General features: G+C 32.3%; 1 protein-coding gene across 1 annotated transcript in view; it reads right to left on the bottom strand.

Moving 5' to 3' along the window:
- LOC126881203 (uncharacterized) overlaps nt 1–25,690 on the bottom strand; it is a 95,399-nt gene that overhangs the window by 28,671 nt on the left and 41,038 nt on the right. The window contains exon 3 of the mRNA XM_050645308.1: nt 21,288–21,540. Coding sequence (XP_050501265.1) covers nt 21,288–21,540 — 253 coding nt within the window. The remainder of the gene's footprint in view (nt 1–21,287; nt 21,541–25,690) is intronic.

Genomic DNA, 25,690 nt, shown 5'->3' with positions numbered 1-25,690 from the left:
ACCCCATAAAATTTTTATGGGGTGCAAAAATTTCACTATAATTTTTTGTTAAGATGCTCCTGCCATAAGAATGCCACATGCCTACTTTCAATAATAAATCTCTATGATTTAAATTTTGTAACTTCAAAGGGCTATAACTTTTTTTATTTGCACATTTGTACTAAGGTAAGTTAGGTTCAATCAACATATTTTTGAAAACCTATACAGAAGTAAAAACTTCAAATTGTATTTTGGTATAAAATAGTTTATTTAAAACTTCTAAAAGTCATCCACATGGATTGCAAAACGTTTTCCTTGTGAACAGAACATATTCAGTGCCTGGAATGAAGTATTTCCACGTTAGATTAAGGCAAAAAGGTTAAAATTGTGACTGTTAATGAGAAAATTATGTGGAGAATACTTACATTCCGCAAAGTAGTTGTAACTAGCACACCAATGAAGGTGGTAACTTCAAAATATATGGCTTACATTATACCTTATGATAAAATATTATGACTACAAGTCGATGTTACTAGATTAAAATATGTATGTGCCTAAAGAGCAACATGCTTCCCTGCTCGAAAAAACTAGGTACTTGCCATTTGAATTAGCACAGACCAACTGATGTAAAATGAAAAGGAATGACAAAGAGTGACATGACAAGACAAGGTAAAGTCAATTTTTGGTTACGAACTTCAAAAAGTGTAGTTTTAATTTTTTGGATTTTAATAAAATGTAAAGGTAGGTAATAGCTGATTGAAAATATAATTAAAAATGTTTAAAAAATAAGTTGAGAATCTATTGTAAAGTCTAAATAGCAACTCTCTAATCCAGAAAAAACTTTAGGTTTGTTGGAAATAAGATCGGTATAAGTCATGGTTAGAAGCTTGACGTCATCGATTGTTAAATTTAAAGGTGAAAGTTTAATTTGGTGTAATAGAATGAGATTTATACTATATGTAAACAATAAATGACCTGAAGTGGAGAGATTGGATGGTAAATAAAGCGGATTTTAATGTAAATATGGTAAATATCTATAACATTTACATTAAAATCCGCTTTATTTACCATCCAATCTCTCCCCTTCAGGTCATTTATTGTTTACATATAGTATAAATCTCATTCTATTACACCAAATTAAACTTTCACCTTTAAATTTAACAATCGATGACGTCAAGCTTCTAACCATGACTTATACCGATCTTATTTCCAACAAACCTAAAGTTTTTTCTGGATTAGGGAGTTGCTATTTAGACTTTACAATAGATTCTCAACTTATTTTTTAAACATTTTTAATTATATTTTCAATCAGCTATTACCTACCTTTACATTTTATTAAAATCCAAAAAATTAAAACTACACTTTTTGAAGTTCGTAACCAAAAATTGACTTTACCTTGTCTTGTCATGTCACTCTTTGTCATTCCTTTTCATTTTACATCCAGTGGCGTCGGGCAGGGGGGGCACGGGGGGCACGTGCCCCCCCAACATTATGCAAAAAAAGAAAAAAATAATATAAATTATCTTTAAATTACGTATATGTATACACTAAAAGTTACGAATGAATAACTAATATAGATCCCCCGTTAGTCTATTTTTCTGTATGCATCTAATTTGATTCTGTGTGTGTTAAGTATGCGCGTGTTACAACTAAATTTACAAGTGCCGGTGAGCCGACTCTGGCCGGTTGCGCCCGAGCTGGAGCAGCCGATCGAATGCACCCGAGCCCAGCCGACGCCTGGCGGAGGGATATCATACCAGCTCAGTGCGCGTGTGTTGTGTTGTGTAGGTGGTCGCCACGTTTTATTCGTTCAATAAGCTTATTGTTACTAGCTGAGCTGCTATTGTTTGTGTAATTTTTGCGGATGTTCGTTGGTTATCATGTCTAAGAAACAGTCCTCTGTACTAACATTCTTTAAAAAACTTGGAAATTCAAGTGAAAGTGTAAATGAAGATAGACATTTAGCGGGAAGTAGCACTGGAGGTAGCGTTGGTGATGAATCGCCATCTTGTTTACGCCCAGATCGTGATGCTACATTCCAGGGCGAAAGTAGAGATCCTTCATTGGGAGTACAAAGTGCAGATATTGCAAAAGGAGCATTTCAGCCTGTTGATTGTTTTAAGGTAAGCAAGATTCAATCCAAATCGAGGCAGTTCAAAGAATCCTGGTACAATGAATTTAATTGGGTCGAATATAGCCCCATTACAGACGCTGCATTTTGTTACCCATGCCGACTATTTTGTCAACATAAGTCTGGTCGCGGGGAGGAGTCATTCACTAAACTGGGCATGAACAATTGGAAGAAAGCTTTGGAAAAATTCAGGAAACATGAGAAGAGTGAAATGCATCAAAAATCTAAACAGTTTCTCAATGAGTATAGAAAAGCAGGAAACACGGTAGCAGATTCGTTGTCCTCGGCACATACTAAAATGGTTGAGATGAATAGGAGGTATTTAAAATTCATAATTGAAAACATCCTATTCCTTGGAAAACAGAATCTTGCCTTAAGAGGACATGATGAGAGTACTGCTTCATTTAACAGGGGTAACTTTATAGAACTGCTAGAACTGAGATCTACTGAAATGGAGGAAGGAATCTAAACATTAATGAAATCCCCAGTCCATTCATACAAAAGTGCCCAGGTACAAAATAAGATAATAGATTGCATAAAAAGTGAAATGCTTCAACAAATTGTCCAAGAGGTGAGTGAGGCTTTGGCCTACTCAATTATTTGTGATGAAACTACGGATATTTCAACCCGTGAACAGCTTAGCATTTGCATTCGATACATTACTAAAATAAATGGACACATTAAAATCAATGAAAGGTTTTTGGGCTTCGTTGATGTGTCAGACACTACTGGTGAAAATTTACATCACACTATTAAACAGTATCTGCAGCAGTTGGGTATAAGCTTAAATAAAATGCACGGCCAGGCATATGATGGAGCTAGTAACATGAGCGGCAAATTCAAAGGTGTTGCCTCAAGGTTCCAAGAAGAAGAGCCTAAAGCTTTGTACACACACTGCCATGCCCACTTGCTTGATCTGGCTGTTCAGAGATTTTGTGAAGAAATAAGACAGCTTCGGAATTGCTTATCCATAGTAAATAACCTGTATAACTTAATTAATGCATCAGCTAACAGCTTTTCAATATTTGAATCAATATGTAAGCAAAGCGGAGAAACAAAAATGAAAAGACTGGTGAGCTTGTCTCGAACTAGATGGACAGTTCGACACAAAGCAATCCATGTAATTCTAGAGCAGCTCCCTGAAGTGTACGAAACTTTGGAAGTTATTGCAAACGATGTATCAAATCGTAAAATTGCAGCCGAAGCTGATGGTCTAGCCAAACAAATCAGCACATTTGAATTTGTATTCAGTTTAAAACTATTGCACAGCGTTTTGAGTCAGACTGATATACTCTCCAAAGAACTGCAGAGTGAATCTCTTGACATTTCTAAGGTTTTTGCAAAAGTTGAATCAGTCATTGACTGTTTAAAACTGGACAGAAATGATGATGGCTTTATTCAGATGTGGAATGAGTCAGAAGAACAGTGTAACAAATATGGTATGAAAGGTTTGTCAGTTGAAAGGCCTTCACTACCACGCAAACGGAAGATTCCGAAAAAACTTGAAGCTAGTAGTAGCTCTTCAGATGCTGCATTTCATCAATCACCTGAACAGATGTTCAAGACTGACATTTACTTTGCTGCTTTAGACACAGTAATTGTAAACTTGCAATCTCGTTTTTCCAAGAACGATTATGATAAAATCAACTGCATTGCCCAGTTACTATTTAATTGGACCGAAATTGACAACAACGCTGTTATGGCAATCCAAAAGTTTTATAACTTGTCTTTAAGTTTCTCTGCACATCTTAAGTTTTTTCACTGTTATGCAAAGAACAATTTTGTCAAAACAGACAAAGCAACCACAAGAGTAACGTTCCAAGAGTTGGCTGATTTTTTTATTGAGAATGATCTTCAAGCCAGTGCACCAGATGTTTGGCAGCTACTAGAAATATCACTTTCGTGGCCTATCACAACAGCAAGCGCAGAAAGATCGTTTTCTACACTACGAAGGCTAAAGACATTTCTTCGAAGCACCATGACAGAAGACCGCTTAAGTGGGCTTGCCCTGATGTCTATTGAGCAAGAATTGACGTCTGAATACATGAAAGATAAAAAACTAGATCTGTTAGTTGACAGATTTTCAAATCTAGCCGATAGGAGGCTAATGCTTCATTAGAACTAACGAAAATTGGTTCGTTGAAAACCATTACTGTAGTTCTGTTCACCTTAAAACTTTGTCTTGTACACAAATTTGTTTTTGTGTTATAAATGTCCATGCAGTTATGTCTAGAATAGAATAAACTTGTATATTTTGAAATTGAGTCTTTTTACAATCCATCAATATAGTAAAAATTGATTAAAACCAATGTTTAACAAAAATACACATATACTTTACTTTAGTTCTTAAGTGGTAGTTTTCAAAAAAGTTTCCACGGGACCACCACTCCCCCCCCCCGTAGACCCCGTGCCCCCCAAATTATTAGGTCACGCTACGCCTATGTTTACATCAGTTGGTCTGTGCTAATTCAAATGGCAAGTACCTAGTTTTTTCGAGCAGGGAAGCATGTTGCTCTTTAGGCACATACATATTTTAATCTAGTAACATCGACTTGTAGTCATAATATTTTATCATAAGGTATAATGTAAGCCATATATTTTGAAGTTACCACCTTCATTGGTGTGCTAGTTACAACTACTTTGCGGAATGTAAGTATTCTCCACATAATTTTCTCATTAACAGTCACAATTTTAACCTTTTTGCCTTAATCTAACGTGGAAATACTTCATTCCAGGCACTGAAGATGTCCTGTTCAGAACGAAAACGTTTTGCAATCCATGTGGATGACTTTTAGAAGTTTTAAATAAACTATTTTATACCAAAATACAATTTGCAGTTTTTACTTCTGTATAGGTTTTTAAACTATGGTATACAGCCAACTATTGGGATTTTTCCATTGATTTTAACATATTTTTGGTCCCAGAATCTATGGTATAATTTATGAACATTCTTTTCGGGACACCCTGTATAAGGGGGTGAAAGAAAATGACGAATAGCGCAGAAGATCTAATTTTTGAATTATATGCAGCATACAACGAACCCAACGTCATAACATCCATAAAGATCGGACGTCTGCACTGGATGAGCCATGTTGACCGGATGTTGAAGTCTGAAACACCAAAACATATAATGAGGCAGACACCAGTAGGGAGAAGGTCAAAGGGAAGACCCAAACTTAGATATATGGAACAAGTGGAACAAGATCTGAAAAAACTGGAAAAACAAAGCAAGGAACAAAACAGAATGGCGGAAAATCGTAGAACAAGCCAGGACCGAAAATGATTGCCGAGCTACTGATGATTATGAATAACTAAAATAATAACAGTACATAAGTATTAACTTATGTTAAAAATTATTATAAATAAGAAATTATTTTTGATATACATAATTATGTTTGCATAAAACAAACATTATTTTATGTGAATAATGTGCTGACTTTTTTATGTTTGGGATTTTGTGGGGGCCCCCGGAATGTGGGGGGCCCGGGCAGCTGCCCAGCCTGCCCTCCCTTAAATCCGGCCCTGAACACCAGCAGATGCAGCATGCAGCTTTCTCCAAAGTCAAAGAACTCTTGGCTGCGTCGACTGAATTGGTTTTTCCAGCACCGAATGCCCAATTGAACATGTCAGTTGATGACATCAACGGTGTTTTGCAACAGTTTATAGGTGAACACCTACAGCCCATCGCTTTCTCCTGTCGAAAGCTTTCTAAGACAGAGCGAAACTATAGCACTTATAACCGAGAACTGCTTGCCATATTCAGCGGCATACACCACTTCCGTCATTTTCTTGAGGTCATGCCGTTTACCATTTATACCGACAACAAGTCTTTTAAGTTGGAAGTTTGACTTCCAACAGCGACATGAGCGGCAGTCTCCACGACAGATACGCCAACTAGAATTTATTGGACAATTCTCGACCGATATTCGACATATTCAGGATGCAGCCAATACCGTTGCCGATTGTCTCTCACGTCCCGAAGTAGACGCTGTCACAACACCCATTACTATTGACTATAACCGGCTATCCAAAGATCAGACTACAGATGAGGCTCTCCATCAGACCCTTAACGATCCTGTTAGCTCCTTACAACTTCAGTGCATACTACCAGATAGCCACAGGATATTCATATTCAGGATGCAGCCAATACCGTTGCCGATTGTCTCTCACGTCCCGAAGTAGACGCTGTCACAACACCCATTACTATTGACTATAACCGGCTATCCAAAGATCAGACTACAGATGAGGCTCTCCATCAGACCCTTAACGATCCTGTTAGCTCCTTACAACTTCAGTGCATACTACCAGATAGCCAAAAACCTATTTAAGTTCCACACGCAGTCCCACCCAGAGCATTCTGCTACATTACGAATGATTGCCGAACGCTGTGTGTGGCATAATATGAATCGCAAAGTCAAGCAGTGGTCACCGGAGTGCATCCAATATCAACGTGCCAAAATTGGGTACACCAGTGACACCTATATGAATGCCAGACGATCGGTTCGCACACATATGTACATGTCGACATTGTGGGCCCACTTCCAACAAATCAGAACTTTCGATACCTGCTCACAATCGTCGACGGTTTCACGAGATGGCCCGAGGCCATACCTACCTATCTCGGAGATTACAGCCGAAGTTGTTGCGCACAAGCTCTTTGAGGGATGGATATCCCGATTTGGTGTGCTAGCACATAACAACGGATCAAGGTAGGCAATTTGAGAGCCAGTTGTTTCGCCAGCTTAATAGATTGCTAGGTGTACAACATATTAAAACCACTGCCTACCACCCACAGTTAACTGGATGTATTGAACGTTTCCAGCGAACTCACAAGGCTGCTCTCTTCGTCGCGGACATAGTATCGTGGGTTGAAGCGCTCCTTCTGGTCATGCTAAACCTACAAAACAGTTTCAAACAGGACATTGCGTGTACAGCCTCCGAGTTAATGGTTGTATGGTACCCCAGTATGTCTCACTGGACAGCTGCTTGTCCCTAGTGCTGCTACAGCCGACGAGCATAGTTTTGTCCAACGACTACGTCAGACCATGGAAGCATTGCGACCTGTACCGACGAGCAAGCACTCAGTCCGAACTGCCTTTGTCCATCCGGATCTGCAGACTACGAGTCATTTGTTTGTACGAACCGATAAAGTGAAGCCTCCGCCTACACCTCACTATACCGGCCCATTCAGAGTGTTAGAACGAAGTGACAAGTTTATAACTATGGATGTCAAACATGTTCCTCAGCGAATTTCCATGGGCCGACTAAAACCAACATATATTCCAACGTCAATTTTTTTGCCAAAAAACCATTGGCGGATCTTTGAATTTTTATTAATTAAATCCGAAACTACAATATTATATTTATTTAATTTATTCACCAAAATCAAAATCAACTTAAACCAAAAAAATAGCATGCCTGAATAGATATTTTGAATACCTTTCAAACGAGGTATCACTTGCTATAAGGTCCCATTTAAAATTATCGCTCACAGTGGCTCTGTAACGTCATCTGTCACTATTACGTCACCTGTCATGACTAGTTAAGAAGCTTACTTCTGTTTATTTCCTTCCTCCAAATTTCACTATTATAGGTATAACCGTTCAAAAGATAAGAGGGGGTGTAGGGACTTTTGACTAGCACTGTATACTATATCCATACTAGTTTCATTTCTTTTTATCTCACAGCTTAAAATGTTTTCATCATCTTTTGAGTTATTTTGCCGGATATTAGGGTGCTCGTCACTGTATAGTTTGTTGTTAATAAACCAATAAAATAGTTGAAAGTGTGTCCCGACTACTTTGCATCCTGCAAACCGGCCACATGCTATTTCTTTTGGCTCTTGTTGTTCTTAATATTTATATTTGCTGGATTTATACATGGAGGATTGTGTCGATGTGTGTTTTTAGACTGAGGCGCCATAGGTGAAATTTGCTAATCATTTTTAGGGGAGTGCATATCGATTGTCACTTCGGAAAAAATCAAACAAGATGGAACTTTTTGTAATTTCATTAAGAAATGTTTAATAAACAACATATCAAAAAGTTCTACTCGAGAAGTGAGTGCTTCATTTTTTATTAAACAAATGAATTACGAAATTAGATGTTTTTTTAAATAACACCGAAAATATAAATTTTAGAAAAAAACTGACTTAACCATTGACAAATTCAGAAAAATTTACAAAAAAAACCTTATATAAAAAATTTTCTAAAATTAAATCTGTATCTTCTATATTTTTTTATTTATAACGCTAAAGTCGCCCTTCTACAAACATTGGCGCACTGTAAACTAGCGTACGGCGAAGTGCATGGTTGAGTTATTTTAATGTAATTCTTTAACTAATGGATCAAATGAAATTTTACAGATTGAACATGAAAGAAGAATAATTAAGCTATCTTATGGTTATAATAGAAAGAAATAAAATGTATGATCATAAGTACGGTGTGGGCGGAAAGTGAGCCTTACATGAATTTTGTTTAAAAATGATTTAAAAATGTGTAACTAATACAATTTTTCTTATAAAACTCTAAATTTTGCACAACTTACCTTTCAAGCATCGTACTAAATGATGTTTCACTAAAAAAAATCTTAAAAATTCAATTCAAATGATATGGCGTTTAAAAAATGTAATTTTTGAAATCTTCAAAGTTTTATAGAATTACCACCACTTTAAGACGATATTACTCTAGTTTGAACAGATCTATTACAGTTTTATAAGTAGTTTTTTAAAGCTTAGGATGTAATCTTTAAAATGCACTAAATTATTTTACTTTAGAAATGAAATAAACTAATTAAGAAAGATAGCAAAAATGTAATACAAAAACCGAAAATTACCAGCTAAAAAAATGTTTATACAAAGTGATCAAAACTTTTTTCTGTAAAACTTACCTAAAATATATTTAATAATAAGCTTCAACAATAATAAATGTTCAGTAAAAAAATTTTTTTTAGCCCTTGTACAGTATACATATCTGCGTAACTTGGAACCTATTGATAACTTTTTTATTATCAGTTTTACAAAAAAAGTTATTCCTTATAAAATACTCTGAATCGTATATAATCTAAGAAGCAATCATCAAATATCAACTTTAATTAATTTTGTACGAGGTATGTCAAAAAATATGAATTTCACTCAAGAGTAAAGTACTTTTACATTTCACAATATCGAAAAGTATTATTAAGAATAGTTGTTTGGAATTAAAAACATTGTTTTAGTGTTCAATTACATCCTTCTAATTAAAATATTGTAAATAATAAAGGCACTTGACTCTTAAGAAAAATTCATATTTTTTACATACCTCGTATATAAATAAAAAAGTTTGATATCTGACGGTTGCATCTTATATTTTAGACCAGGGAGAGCATTTTATGAAGAATAACTTTTTTCGTAAAAGTGGTAATAAAATAGTTATCATAATTGTAATAAAATGATGATGAGTATCCGTAATTTGAGAAAAAATTGAAATTTTTTTTTAATTAGAATGATGTAATTGTATATTTAAACATGGTTTTTAATTTCAAACAACTTTTCATAATATAATTTTTTGATATTTTGGAATATAAAAGTATTATTTTACTCTTTAACGTAATTCATATTTTTGACATACCTAACTAACAAAAACAGTTCTAGAAAAATATAAGCTTGTTTGAATTTTTCCGAAACAATGCATGTTTTCGTTCTAATTGTACTCCCCTATTTAGGCACAATAAGACCCTATTGGGACCATGCAAGTTCGGCAAAGCAACACCTGGTTTCTACGCTCAGCAACATTATTCGCACTTTTAATTATATTGGCCAATTATATTAGTCCTGGTTACTGGATAATTGTCAAGACCATAGTCCCAAAAAATAATAAGAAAAAATAAGATTGATGTTATGTTATTAAAACGTAAACAATTGTATGTAGTAAATAAAATTAGTTATTAAAATGCGGTACTGCAAGCAAAATACAATTAATTAAATTTACCTTTATATAATAATTGCATATCATATCAATATTGTGGAGCAATATATAATTTTTCTTCTTCATTGAGAGTAGATATAAAATATACGTCAATTTAACAATTTCAATTGACAATGAATTATTTAAGAAAGTTACAATATTTCTCCGCTATTCTCGCACGATCGTTTTTCGTATCCCCTCCAAGTACTTGCACACCGCGAATAACTTAAATAGTAGAACCTAAAAGAAAACGTATGAACACTGTGCCGTCACTTTTTAGTGGCACATGCGTCGACAGTGGCGTATCAAACTTTCCACTTATGGACGGTATAAATTAATTAAAAGATACCCTTCCTCACTCCCAGAATTAATTTTTTTTTTCATTTTTTTTTTAAGTTTTATGTGATTAAAAAATAAAACTGAGCGTAATTTTAACCCAACTTTATTTTTCGTTTTTATTTTTTTTTGTGAGGTATGAGGTTCCAATAAATTTTAAAATTTCAGAAAATTGACACGCATAGTTAAGACTTTTACAAAACATGTCTTTTTTTATAGACCCCTAGGTTGAGTGTACATGTAGTGTACTCAAAAAAAATTTTATTTTTGAAAAAAGCGTATAATCTTCTTTGACTATGGCTGCAGGTCTAATTTTTTTAATCTTGGGTATTTTATCAAAAACTATATTTCCAATTTTTTTTCAGATTTTTCAGTAAGGTTCACCACCTTTAAAAATCCAAAAAACTGTTTTTAGGGGGGTTTATAGGATTTTCCCTATTTTATAGACTTCAAAATAGATCACATCAATGTTTGTTTTATAGGTTATATGTAAGTTAAAGTAACTGAGTCCTTTAGAGAATTTAAAAATGGGAGAAACACGTTCAAACCCCCAAAACCCCCATAAAAAAATAGTTTTTTTGGATTTTTGAAAGTTACCTTACGGAAAAATCTGAAAAAAATTAAAAGTATAATGTTTGCTAAAATACATAAGATTAAATAAAATTAGACCTTCATCCACACTAAAAAAAAGTTATACGCTTTTTTCCAAAACAAAATTAAAATAATTTTTTGAGGTTATGTACACTTTAGGGGTCTATAAAAATAAAGGTGTTTTGTAAAAGTCTAGCTATGCGTGTTAATTTTTTTTTATATTCTAAAATTGATTAGAACCCCCCTAAAAAAATAAAAACGAGAAATCAAGTTTCTGATGATGGGGAAAGGGGGAAGAGGGTGTTGGTTTAAAATTACGCTAAGTCTTATTTTTTAATCACATAAAACTTTAAAAAATGAAAACAAATTATTTCTGGTAGTGAAGAACGGTACCTTTTAATTTATTTATCCCGTCCATAAGTGGAAAGTTTGATGCGCCACTGTCGACTCATGTGCCACTAAAAAGTGACAGCATAGTGTTCATACGTTTTTTTTAGGTTCTACTATTTAAGTTATAGGGTCTAATCGTGCCTAAAATGATTAGCAAATTTCACCTATAGCGTCTCTTAGTCTATTTGCTCTGGGGGTGAGTTTCGCCCTTTCTCGGGGGTTAAAAAATATACGTTCAGAATAATTCGGAAATGGACAAACTGACTAATTCTAAGCAACTTTTGTTCTATAGCGTTTTTTCACTAAGTTAATATTTCTCGAGTTATTTGTGAGTGAATATATTCATTTTTCAACAAAACAAACACGTTTTTAGACGGTTTCTCCCAAATAACTCAAAAAGTAAGTACATAATAAAAAACATTCATAACAAAAATATAGCTTATAAAAAAGTGAAAAAGATGGTGAATGCATGAGGTCTCTAGACCCAGTAGAAAGAGGATTGTAGCTAATGAAAAATAGGTTTATATTCTGGGGAAAAAATGAACTTTTTGGAGAAAACTCATTTCAACATTTTAAAGTGTTTAAAAAAGCTTTATTTGGTTTTTTAAAAAAGTTTCTAGCATCAAAAGTAAGCAAGTTACGCTCAAAATAAAGTTGGTCCATTTTTTAGCATCTCAAATGAAATTAGTCGTTACCGCTTTATAAGTTGATTTACTCGTGTATGTATTGTTTATATGATCTGAAAGTTTCATAGGTTCAAACTGCTTATTTTTAAAAAGGCTGTAGTTGAAAGGACTTGAACGTGTCAATAATCACGAGTTTACGCAAATTTTGAGCAGCCATATCTTAACCAATTTTTGTCTTACAGGAAAACAAAATATCTAATAATAAAAAACTAATAGTTTTTATGTTATTTTGAAAAAAAGCATTTTTTCAAAATTAAAAATTAAATAAATTTTATTTTAAAACCAATTCTTTTCAAAACTAAGCACTTTATACCAACGAAACTTACAGTTTATATAAATAATATACAGGGTGTTTCATTAAGAATTGTCCATATGGTAACTGGAAAAACCTTAGCACAAAATACGAAGATTTAACATAAAACACTTAAAATATTCCTCCTTACCGAGATACATAGTGTTTTATTACAAATATTGTTAAATGATTTTAGCCCATTATTTTTACACCTTCCAATATTTTTTGTTTAAACTTGAGAAACAGTTTACACATGTTAGGATACTTTAACTAGTGTTAAAATATAGTTTCCCGCTGTTATCAGTCGCGTGCTGTAGGGATATTTACTTACTTTTTCCCCCTTTTATCCCCTCACAATCTACGCCATTGTCGTAATCATGATTTTAGCATGTTTTTTTATTCTTTGTTACTTTCTACCTAAATATCATCTATTGTCTCAATGCGATAGAGTAAGTAGTTTTCAAGCTATTTGCATTTAAAAGTAATGGATTCAATAAGATTATGGGCCGGTTGTTCGAACGCTAATCAACAATGATCATTATCAAATATTAAATTACTGTCACCAACTGTCAATGTCAACTTTGTTTGGGTTGCTGAAAACATAATTGATTACAATTATGAAATTACTTAATCAATTATGTTAATAATTGTTATGTTAATTGATTAACTAATCTCATAATTTTAATCAATTATGTTTTCAGCAAACCAATAAAAGTTGACATTGACAGTTTTGGTGACAGTAATTAAATATTTGATAGTGATCATTGTTGATTAGCGTTCGAACAACCGGCCCTAAGTATTTTAAACAACAATCAATACGATTATGTGTTTCAAATACATAATCTTTTGAATGCATTACTTTTAAACGCAAATAACTTGAAAACTACTTACTCTATAGCATTGAGACAACAGATCATATTAAATTTACGTAGAAAGTAACAAAGAATCAAAAAACATGCTAAAATCATTATTACGACTGTGGCGTAGATTGTGAGGGGGGAAAAGGGGGAAAAAGAAAGTATATATCCCTACAGCACGCGCACTGGCGAAGCGTCCATGTAACCATTGTTACCAATGGTAACAGTTAAAATTTGTAAATAAATATTTTATGACTACTATGAAATAATTCCATTTATATTTTTTAAAATAGAAATATTTGTTAATAGTATCTACCTAATTCAGTAAAATAGCCAACTAGACGCACGAAAATATCAGCGAGTTTATGTAAAATCGGTTGCACGTTATTATAAAACGCCCTTACCACAGTATAAAGAGGTTCCATATTTATTATACTGTGCCCTTACAGTGCGCCGCGCCGTTTACCACTTCTGTGAGTGACAACAATAGTAGGATCTTTGACTGGATCGTCTCTGAAAATTTTGCGGGGACGATGGCTCTGAAACCGCGTATTGGTGTTACCAAATTTTAATTTGGTGACGCTAGGTAGGGCCAGTGTCTATCGGGACAGAAAATACCGACCGTAAGAATATCAGACTTAATAAATGCAATTTTAATTATTATTATAATTATAGGTAATAATTATAATTCCATTTATGAAGTCTGTTATTCTTAGGGCCGGTATTTTCTCGATTAAACTCCGGTTAGTTAACCGTACCGGCCCTTTGGATTCGATTATTGCGTAATATGCATTATTAATTATTAGTTTATAACTTGTAACTGTACTGGCTTATTATACAGATAATATATCTATACCTTTTTATCCTATATAAATCATATTAATCGATTTTAATTACTTGTCGAAATATATTAATTAACAACAACATTATTATAATATGACATATAATAATATTGATTATACAGTGCATTGTAGTGTATAATCAATCAAATAAAAATTATTTAATATTTTAGGCTAAAAATGACAAATGAATGTACGGATTAGTATACTAATTATACAATTTGGATTTTTTAATAAAGTATAAAGGTGATATAATACATATTTTACCTAAAATCAACAAATATGTTTTTAGTTTGTAGATACTTTATATCATTTCTTAAATTTTTAATTTTTTAATTTTATTTCATCTATTTTTATAATAGACCTGGATCGCGCGTACCAAAAAAAAGTTGATTAATAGCAAGCTGAAAATTCACGGTGTCTAGTCGAACAAACTTTGATGTATGGGAACACTGTATATATAAAATATTTATAAAATACATTATATATATAGATAATATATAATATATCTGGTATATATTTAATATCTGGTTTTGGTAACACTTTAGAAAAAGTCACGCGTCGCCACTGAGCACGCGACTGGTAATAGCGGGAAACTATCTTTTAACACTAGTTAAAGTATCCTAACATGTGTAAACTGTTTCTCAAGTTTGAACAAAAAATATTGGAAGGTGTAAAAACAATGGGCTAAAATCATTTTACAACATTTGTACTAAAACATTCTGTATGTCGGTAAGGAGGAATAAGTGTTTTATGTTAAATCTTCGTATTTTGTGCTTAGATTTCTCTGGTTACTATATGGACATTTCTTAATAAAACACCCTGTAAAAATAAAGCGACTTTTAAAGCGGTATCGATTAATAGGTCTGGATCCCGCGTATAAAAAAAAAGTTGATTAATAGCAAGCTGAACATTTGTTAATAGCTTAAGAGTGTCTAATCGGATAAACTTTGATATATGGGAACACTGAAACAGGGGCAGTTTTAATTGTGGAACAGGTTAAAAAATTGGAACGGTCAGACCACGAAAACGGCACATTTATTTTGTCCGACAGAACAGACTTAAACTCTCCGAACAGAGATTAGAGAGATATCGCAAATGCAAACGATAATATCGTGTCAAGACGTAAATAACGTATAACGTTCTATTTCAGCACAGGCAACAAGAGAGTTATCGCAAATTTTCTGGGGCGGGGCTTAACGTTATTATGACAACCGACGTTTGGTATTACAATGTAACCTAGAAATTAATTTTGAGGAATACTGTAATTGTTTTTTATTGAAAAATGAATTTGGATATTGAGCTGATATTTGGATATTAATAGTTAGTATAAAAATAATATAAAATATCTGAATAAATAATATCCTAACCACAAAAAGTAGTCTATTGTAGACAAAATAAAAATGCACGTGTTTCTCAACATAAGATGATTCACAGTATTTAGTTTATAAAATTTGTATTCTATACATTATTTTTATGTTTCATCCCAAATGTCAAATTAGCGTTAACGTTATTACCGTCCCTTATTTCAACCTAAATAGCGGGACACGCTATCCGGTATTAGCGTAACATTCATTCTGCGCTTGCGTATATGTCAAAATAGCGTATTCCGCTATTAGCGTGCGATAAAAATGCATTTGCGATATCTCTCTATTAAACTCTCATGCAAAAATCAGACTGCTATTTATCACCAAATGGGCGTTTTAATGAGTGGAACATGTAGAATATGTCAAATGACAGGAATTATGACAGCTAATAAATAGCAGTCTGATTTTTGCATGAGAGTTTAATCTCTGTTCGGAGAGTTTAAGTCTGTTCTGTCGGACAAAATAAATGTGCCGTTTTCGTGGTCTGACCGTTCCAAATTTTTAACCTGTTCCACAATTAAAACTGCTCCTGTTCCAGTGTTCCCATATATCAAAGTTTATCCGACTAGACACCCTTAAGCTATTAACAAATTTTCAGCTTGCTATTAATCAACTTTTTTTTCATACTCGGGATCCAGACCTATAATTTATTTGGGATGCTAATTGGGGAGTTAGAGAGTGATTTTTTCGATTTTTCTTTTACCAAAAAGATAAGGACCGACATTATTTCGAGCGTAACTAGGTTTCTTTTGATGCTAGAAACTTTTTTAAAAAACCAAAATAAAGCTTTTTAAAGACTTTAAAAAAATTGGAATAAGTCTTTTGCAAAAAGTGCTTCACTTTTTGGTTGCCATTTCAAGTTGAAATATTCGGTTTGGAATTTAACCATTATGAACATATTTTTCATTAGCTACAACTCTGCTTCTACTGGGTTTAGAGACTTTATACGTACTCCATTTTTTTCACATTTTTTAATCTATATTTTTTTCGATAAAATACTTACTTTTTGAGTTAGTTGTGAAGAACCGTCTAAAAACGTGTTTTTTTTTGTTGAAAAATGAACATAATATGTATAGGGTGAGGCAAATAACTGGCCTATTAGTAATATCTCGAGAACTAAAGGCAACAGAGTTATGAAAATTGGAATAAAGGGGTTTTGAAGGATGATCTATTAAATGAAAATATTCTCATCTCTTTGCAACTTCCGGTTATACCGGAAGTTGCTTATAACTTCGTTTTTTTAAATGGGACACCCTGTATATTTTTACATTTTTGGATTCTCTTCGATGTCTTCTTTCTTAAAATATGAGGTTTTGTAATATTATACAGGGTATTTTAAAAGATAATTACGTTTTTTTATTAATTTCGTAGCAAAATTCACACCCTGTAGAATTGTAGTAGTTTGACATCTAAAACTCTACTTACGTTCAAATGATTTTTAATATACTCTACTATTGTTAAGAATCATTAGTATAGCTAAATTTTTAATTTTAGTATACAGGGTTGGTCGAGACTCGGAATGAGTATTTTCTGAGTTTTCTTAAATGGAACACCCTGTATTTTTGTATTGTAGTGAAATGATATTTTATAGTACTTTTTTATTTCTTAAGCATTCCCTATACCTAACTGCTTTAATTTGTGAGTTATTGGTGATTCAAGCTAAACATTAATTGCAACAAAAAATACGTAAAATTTTATTAGGTTGGCCGTGAAAATACTCAATCCCAAATAATTTTTCAGAAATAAATACATATTAACCCAGACTGGTCCTTAAAATCACCAATAATGGTTTAGCTATCAAATTACCTACGTAGTTAAGATTGTTGGTGCGATTAACAATTAAGCACAAATTAAAGCAGTTAGGTATAGGGAATGCTTAAGAAATAAAAAATTGTAAGGAAAGTTGAAGGGTTGGTATACAATTAACCCTTATAGTCCTTATTTAAATAATTACTGCTTCATCTGCTAGAACATACTTTATTTACAAGTCTTTGAAGTGTATTATAAACAATAACATTATATCAGCCAAACCATTTCGCAATTCTACGTACAATAATATAATTCATTCTCTCGTGTTTTGTCGTCTATTTTATATTTTATTCTTAACTCAAAACAACACGTCTTATGGGTTCACCTGAGTTCAATGTCACTTCACTAATACATATCTTATAAGGTTATTTAAAATTAACTTAAAACATATTATTCTATATAGATTGTCCTAATGATATTACATCTCCCTGTTTTAAAATGAGATATATTCCTCTTTCCCTTTTACAAAATGTTTATGGTTACCTAATACTTCAACCCTATTATTCAATACCTATTTTCAAAAATTAAATTTCCTAACTATCCTAATACCCTAAACATGTATATTATTTTTCCTATTTTAAACCGGTTTTTCCTAATACTAAAAAAATTGTTTATTATTATCACTAATTCACTTTCTGTTCCGTCTTGCTTTTTAGTCTTTTCTCCATTCACAAAAAAAACAATGTCCACATAAAAACAGTGACTAAACCTATCCGGATTGTTAACATAGTCTTTTAGTGCCTATAAGCATCTCATATGAGCAGGGGAATAATCTAATCTACCTAAATAATTATAAAAATCTCGTATCTAACTAATATTCCTAAGCTAAGCTAATATTACCTAAAACTCTATTAAATAGTATATATATTATGGTATAAAAAAATAATTTAACGTTACTTTGCTATTTCATCTTATTATTTCAGTCTTATTTTGATTTATTTATATACACCTTACTAACTTTAGAATAATGTACCTATAATAAAAATGTAATCTCTCTAAAAATTTCTAATATTTCTCTAAAAACTTCTAATAACTCTTTTGTAGCTATAATAAAGATTTAATCTCTCTAAAAACTTCTAAAATGTCTCTATAAAACTTTCAATATCTCTCTTGTACCTATAATAAATATTTAATCTATGTTTCTGAATGTCTAAAAATTTCACTTTCTGTGTCCCTTTGCTTACTATCTACTAAAACTTATTGTAAGATATTGTCTATCCTTAATTCAAACACTTCCATTTTCCGCGAAAATTTAACCTGAATTCATTATATGCATTTAAAAATAAGTTATTTATAATTTACGTTACTTTAGAAAAAAAATTACAACTTTAATTCTTAGACAAAAATTCAATGATTAGCTACTTATTTGCTTAGTATCTTCTTAATTTTGCCTGTTTATTTTGGCATTTTTTATGTTTCTTCTTTCATTTTTCCCACATATTTTATTAAAAATTCTCTTTTTTTCTCTTCTTCTTCTTGTCTGGTACTACACTATATATTTTTTCATTTTTCTCTACATATAACACTTCTACAGTGCACATAATTCATCTTCCTATATCCTTTCATCATAATAATCATTCCATATACTAGCCACGAAACCTCTGCGTCTTACCTAAATAAAAGCGGGTATACTTTCGTTGCATAGATCAAACTCTTCTACAAATTTCACAACCTCAATCATAATACTCAATACTAATATACTAACCACGAAACCTCTACAATCTACCTTGATAGAAGTGGGTATAACATCGTTGGCTAGATCAAATTCTTTTACAAATTCCACAACCTCAATCCCTTGTTATGAGGCCGTTGTTTATTCACGAATAATCATGAATAAAATAGGTACTCTCAAAACACAGAGTGGGTCTCTAATAAGCTTTCAAGCTTCTATAAATCACTTAGTACCTTCCCAATTTGACAAGAGCAGTGGGTTTCTTATTGTCTCAAGTTGTCTCATAATATTTAGCTTATACTATAGTTAGTTCTTCTTCTTATCTATATAGTTCTTCTCCAAATTCCTTATCTCGACGCATCAGGTCGGTTCGTTAAAAATAAATATCTTGCTTATAGCAATGTTTGTCTTAAGCTCTTATATTAACGTATGTCATCACTAATCATTATTCATTAAAAAAAAATCATTTATATATCATTTATCACACAAAAATTATTAATTCAGGTTCATCATACAAAATTTAACACGAAATCGATTAAAATGTATCTATAGAATCAATAAATATCAATAATAAAAACAACTGGCTAATAAAAATTCAATAATAGTATACATATTCGTCAATAAAAAAAATAGCATATACAAAAGTTAGATAAAAATATTCAAAATAAGTTTATATCTCAAACTTCGATAGAAATTTTTGAAAAAAAATTCGAGATTCCATAAAATATTCAAAAATAACCGGACTAAAAATCGAAATCGGATAGAGATTTTTCAAATAAATTCAATAAAGATTCAAAATTCAATAAAAATTCAAGAATAGCATATATAATAAACTTCTATAAAAATATTCAATTCAAAAATCACTTCATATTTCAAAATTTATAGATATTCTTAAAAAAAATCGATACTTCGAAAGATAGACTACTTACATTTTAACACTTTTGTCTTTTTTTCACTGCGTTCGGTTCCTGGGTCCTGATCTGGTCCATTTTCCGCCGTCGGTGTTTCCAATTTTTGTCGCCCATTGTCAGAAGATTCTCCCAATTAATTTACAGGAGCGCCATGTAAGGAAAGTTGAAGGGTTGGTATACAATTAACCCTTATAGTCCTTATTTAAATAATTACTGCTTCATCTGCTACAACATACTTTATTTACAAGTCTTTGAAGTGTATTATAAACAATAACATTATATCAGCCAAACCATTTCGCAATTCTACGTACAATAATATAATTCATTCTCTCGTGTTTTGTCGTCTATTTTATATTTTATTCTTAACTCAAAACAACACGTCTTATGGGTTCACCTGAGTTCAATGTCACTTCACTAATACATATCTTATAAGGTTATTTAAAATTAACTTAAAACATATTATTCTATATAGATTGTCCTAATGATATTACAAAATTACCATAAAATATCATTTCATTACAATACTAAAATACAGGGTGTTCCATTTAAGAAAACTCAGAAAATTCTCAATCCGAGTTTCGACCAACCCTGTATACTAAAATTAAAAATTTAACTATACTAATGATTCTTAACAATAGTAGAGTATGTATATTAAAAATCATTTGAACGTAAGTAGAGTTTTAGATGTCAAACTACTACAATTCTACAGGGTGTTAATTTTGCTACGAAATTAATAAAAAAACGTAATTATCTTTTAAAATACCCTGTATAATATTACAAAACCTCATATTTTAAGAAAGAAGACATCGAAGAGAATTCAAAAATGTAAAAATATACGGGGTGTCCCATTTAAAAAACCGAAGTTATACCGGTATAACCGGAAGTTGCAAAGAGGTGAAAATATTTTCATTTAATAGATCATCCTTCAAAACCCCTTTATTCCAATTTTCATGATTCTGTTGCCTTTAGTTCTCGAGATATTTCTAATAGGCCCTTTATTTGCCTCACCCTGTATATTCACTCGCAAATAACTCGAAAAGTATTGACTTAATGAAAAAACGCTATAGAACAAAAGTTGCTTAGTAATAGTCAGTTTATCCACTTCCGGACTTATTTTGAACGTATATTTTTTCATCCCCGAAAAGAGGTGAAATTCAATATCACTTTTTTCTTTGTCCTGTTAGCTATGTGCGCGCCAAATTTCATGTCAATCCAAGCGGTTCTTTAAAATTTGGAGCAAAAACCGTGAGTAAATTATTATTTATAAATTTCATTTAATCCCTGGTGACGCTTAAATATTATTTAACACGTTAGATGCGTATGTTGCTCATCGGCGACATTCGGTTTCCCTCGCTAGTAAGGATGTCGCCGATGAGCGACATGGGCTCACTTACCTTACATTACAAAAATGATTTCAGGTTCTGGGATAAGTACTTAACAAAATATACGCAGCGAACCTGTTAATATAAATCGTAAATACTTACATGTATTAAAAATAGAACAACGGTTATCAAGGAAACCAAAGGATAAATCCGAAAGGTCACAAAACTGTTTTTTCGAGGTAATTGGCCGTTTTTCGAATCGTTGTTTTAATTTTTTCAAATAACAGATCATTTTTTTAAAACACCATTCTTGAATTCCTGTTGGGATTGGTCTATAATAGTTATCGGAGTAGTCAATGTGTCCAGAGCACAACGGGTCTACAGGACCAAAACATTCAAATTTATGTGGTGGCACCTAAAAAGCAAAACAATAATTAAAAGTAACGGAATAGTTTGATTATAAGTAATACTACGATCATAATCAAGATGCACTAGAAATAAACAAACCAATACACATTGAATGTTACGAGAAGGAGTCCGGTCCTGAACATGGTAACACAAACTGTGTTTACATTTCAGTCCCAAAAAATCATCTTTTTTCAAGTAGTTTATATCCAAATAAACTTGAAAATAAGCAAAAAGTAATAGTATATAGTGCAGTTACCTTAGGGAATAAACCAGTGAGTTTTTATTATTTATTTATTCAAAACATTACAAAGCATACCGTTTGTAAGGTTAAGTGACGGCCGAAAGGCCAGTTCTCGGAACTAGTTCTGGTTCTGAAACTGGTTCATAATTACTAATGAGTATACCAAATGATACCAGATCCGACCTAACTAATTTGTCAACAATCATGACTGAAGATCATCAACAACCTCAAAACAAAACCTCATATTCAACTGTACTTAACAATGCTTCTTCAATTCAATTTCCTTCAAAGCTGCAAGCAATTTTATTTAATTCGCTACCTGATACTAAAATAGAAGAGTACTTAATAGCACTTGGTGAAGTTGTTCATCCACGGAATATTTTATTTTCATCAAGGCTATCAAATAACAGAATATGTATTTATCTCTCCAGCGAATCCCTGGTGGAAAAATTTATGTCCGGTCCAGCAGAAATAACAATTAAAGGCGAAAATCTAAAAGCACGAAAATTGATAACTCCAAACGAAAGACTGTTACTATCGGGTGTTTGCCCTTCTATTCCACATATTCTAATAGAGAATGAGTTAACCAAATTCGGTCTTAAATTAATGTCACCTTTAACCTTCCTTAGAATCGGTAGTCAACTTCCAGAATTTCAACACGTCCTCAGTTTTAGAAGACAAACTTATATTCAACCACTTGCAGATATAGACCTTCCCTCTTCTTAATGACATATGATCAAACTTCGTATCGCATATATTTAAGTTTAGATAAACCTTCATGTTTTATCTGTAAGAACACAGGTCACATTGCAGCAAATTGTTCAAATCATAATCAACAAAACGATTCCTCTCATATCCAACACCAACCGCAACAACCAATACAACAACAACCAATGCAACAACAACCAATACAACAACAACCAATACAACAACAACCAATACAACAACAACAACCAATACAACAACAACCAATACAACAACAACCAATACAACAACAACCACAAGAATCCCCCAAGTCTATTCCATCACCCCTAGAAATGGAACCAAATCATGCAGTCGGTAATTCTAATGCCGAACCTTCACTTAACCAACAAACAGATACTAATTTAATGCCCCCCGTATTAATTATGGAAACTAAATGTATATCTAAGGATCAGTCAACGACCAATAAGAGAACAATTTCGGAAATTAATACTACTGCATCTCCCACTGAAGAATTAAATAAAGAATTTAAAGTACCAACACAAACCAAAAAGAAACAAAAAAGCAAACTGAATCTACCAGATCAATTCAGGAAATAATGATGCCAACAAAAACAGTATTTCACGATACGTCAAATAATTTTAACTTAACATATGAACAAACACTTGACTTTTTTGAAAATTATACTAGCTCGACTGATCCCATTAGTTTATTACAAACATACACAACGGATATACCCAACTTTATTTACATGTTAACAACAATTAAGCCATATTTTACAGAAAAAAGCATGAAAACCAAATGCACTAAATTAATAAACAAAATCGAAAAAATGCTAGACGATCCCGCTTATCAAGATAGTGATTGTTCGACAAATTCAGCTCCAGAAATAAACTAAAATCTTCGAACCGATACTACAATGGAATGTTAACGGGTTTTATCCCCGTTTAGAAATGCTTAAACATTTATGTTCAATAATCTCACCATCAATAATATGTTTACAAGAAACAAACTTTAAAGGATATCATAGTTATGACTTGAAGAATTATTCTTGTTTCCATAAAAACCGAGACAACGCAAATATCGCTAGTGGAGGAGTTGTTACGTATGTTAACAAAAAATATGAATCAGAAGCATTAGTAATCAATAGTAATTTAGAAGTAATAGGAGTATCAGTGTCCTTTCCACAATAAATGAATATCTGTAATATTTATATTCCACCTGACTTACCTATCACAGAAGCAGATATTTCAGATGTATTAGATCAGATTCCCACTCCCAGAATAATCGTTGGTGATTTTAACAGCCATAATCCAATATGGGGATCTCTTGGAATAAATTCCAAGGGCAAAATTTTAGAAAACATAATTACCTCAAAAAACCTAAACGTACTGAATGATGGACAATCAACAAGATATAATATTCATACAGGTACTTCATCAGCTATCGACCTGCCATTATGTGATCCTGTACTGTCAGCAAAATTTTCATGGGATGTAATTCCGTTTTTATTTGGAAGTGATCATTATCCTATTAAAGTCTCTTTTAACAGTAATTATGAAGATACTAATACAACCCCAATTCCAAAATGGAATCTAAAGAATGCCGATTGGTATTTATTCAAAAAGTATATTCAACAGAACTGCCATAGCTTAAAAGAAGTCACCGAAAATCATCATATAGATGAACTTTTGAATTCGTTTATATCATTAATCCATCTTGCTGGTGAAAATCATATAGGTAAAACACAAACTCTACATAAAAGAAATTCATTACCATGGTGGAACGCAGAGTGTACTGATATAATAAAGAAATATAAAAAATCCTTTAACAAATTGAAACGTCACAAAACACTTGAAAATACTATAGAATATAAGAAGTTACGGGCTCAAGCTAGATATATAACTAAAAAGAACAGAAAAAATCTTGGCAAGAATTTATGTCCTCTATTAATTCCACTATGCCTATAAGCACCGTATGGGAAAAAGTTAGAAAAATATCTGGAAGTTATACCTATAAAAAGATTCCATTTCTATGCAATAACAAACAGATAGTAACATCTAATAACGAAATAGCAGATTTATTAGCAAAACAATTTGAAATGAACTCCAGCAATAACAACTTTTCTAAAGAATTTATCAATACCAAGATGATTTCGGAAAATAAATTAATAGATTTTAATTGCATTGAAGATAATCCTCTTAATATAGCATTTACCATGGAAGAGCTTAATCACTCTTTAAGTACCAGCAAAAAATCGGCGCCAGGACAAGACGATATTCCTGTTAGTTTCTTACAAAATCTACCAGATAATGGAAAACAATATCTTCTTAACCTATACAACAGAATTTGGACTAATAATGAGTTTCCCACAAAATGGACGCAGGCGATAATAGTTCCATTACTAAAACCAAATAAACCACGAACTGATCCCGAATCCTATAGGCCAATTTCGCTTACCAACACAATGTGTAAAATCTTGGAAAAAATGGTGAATAATAGACTAAGGTGGTTTTTGGAAAATAATAAATTAATAATCAATGAACAAAGCGGCTTTCGCAGGAACAGATCCACTATAGATAATTTAATTGACCTAGAATCCGAGATAAATGAATCGTTTGCAATTGGACAGGAATGTGTTGCGGTTTTTTTCGATATAACAAAAGCGTTTGACATGGCTTGGAGATACGACATTCTTAACACACTAAGTCAGTGGGGCGTCAAAGGTAACATGCTATATTTCATTCAAAATTTTCTTAGTAAGAGACAATTTAAGGTTAAGATAAATGGTACACTATCCAGCACTAAAGACCAAACAAATGGAACACCTCAAGGATCTGTTATTAGTTCAACACTATTCTTAGTAGCAATAAACAAAATCTTAGAAAACTTTCCACAACTTGTTAAAGCGAGATTATACGCTGACGATTTAGTCATATATTCAAGAGGAAAAAATATTCTTTCTATACAGAAAAATTTACAATGTGCATTAAATCACCTTGAAAACTGGTCGAAAGCTGTAGGATTGCAATTCTCTACAACCAAAACTAAATGTATTTTATTTTCAAAAAAACGGCAGTCTACAACTCCAGATCTTCAGTTATATGGAAACAACTTAACTTATGTGGAACACTTGAAATTTCTAGGAATGATCTTTGATAAAAAACTATCTTGGAAGTACCACATTATGCACATTAAACAATCCTGTCAATCT

This window comes from Diabrotica virgifera, chromosome 3, assembly GCF_917563875.1.
Source record: "Diabrotica virgifera virgifera chromosome 3, PGI_DIABVI_V3a".
NCBI lineage: Eukaryota > Metazoa > Arthropoda > Insecta > Coleoptera > Chrysomelidae > Diabrotica > Diabrotica virgifera.
The sequence above is the reverse complement of the archived record's forward strand: the minus strand, read 5'-3'. Positions and strand labels throughout refer to the sequence as shown.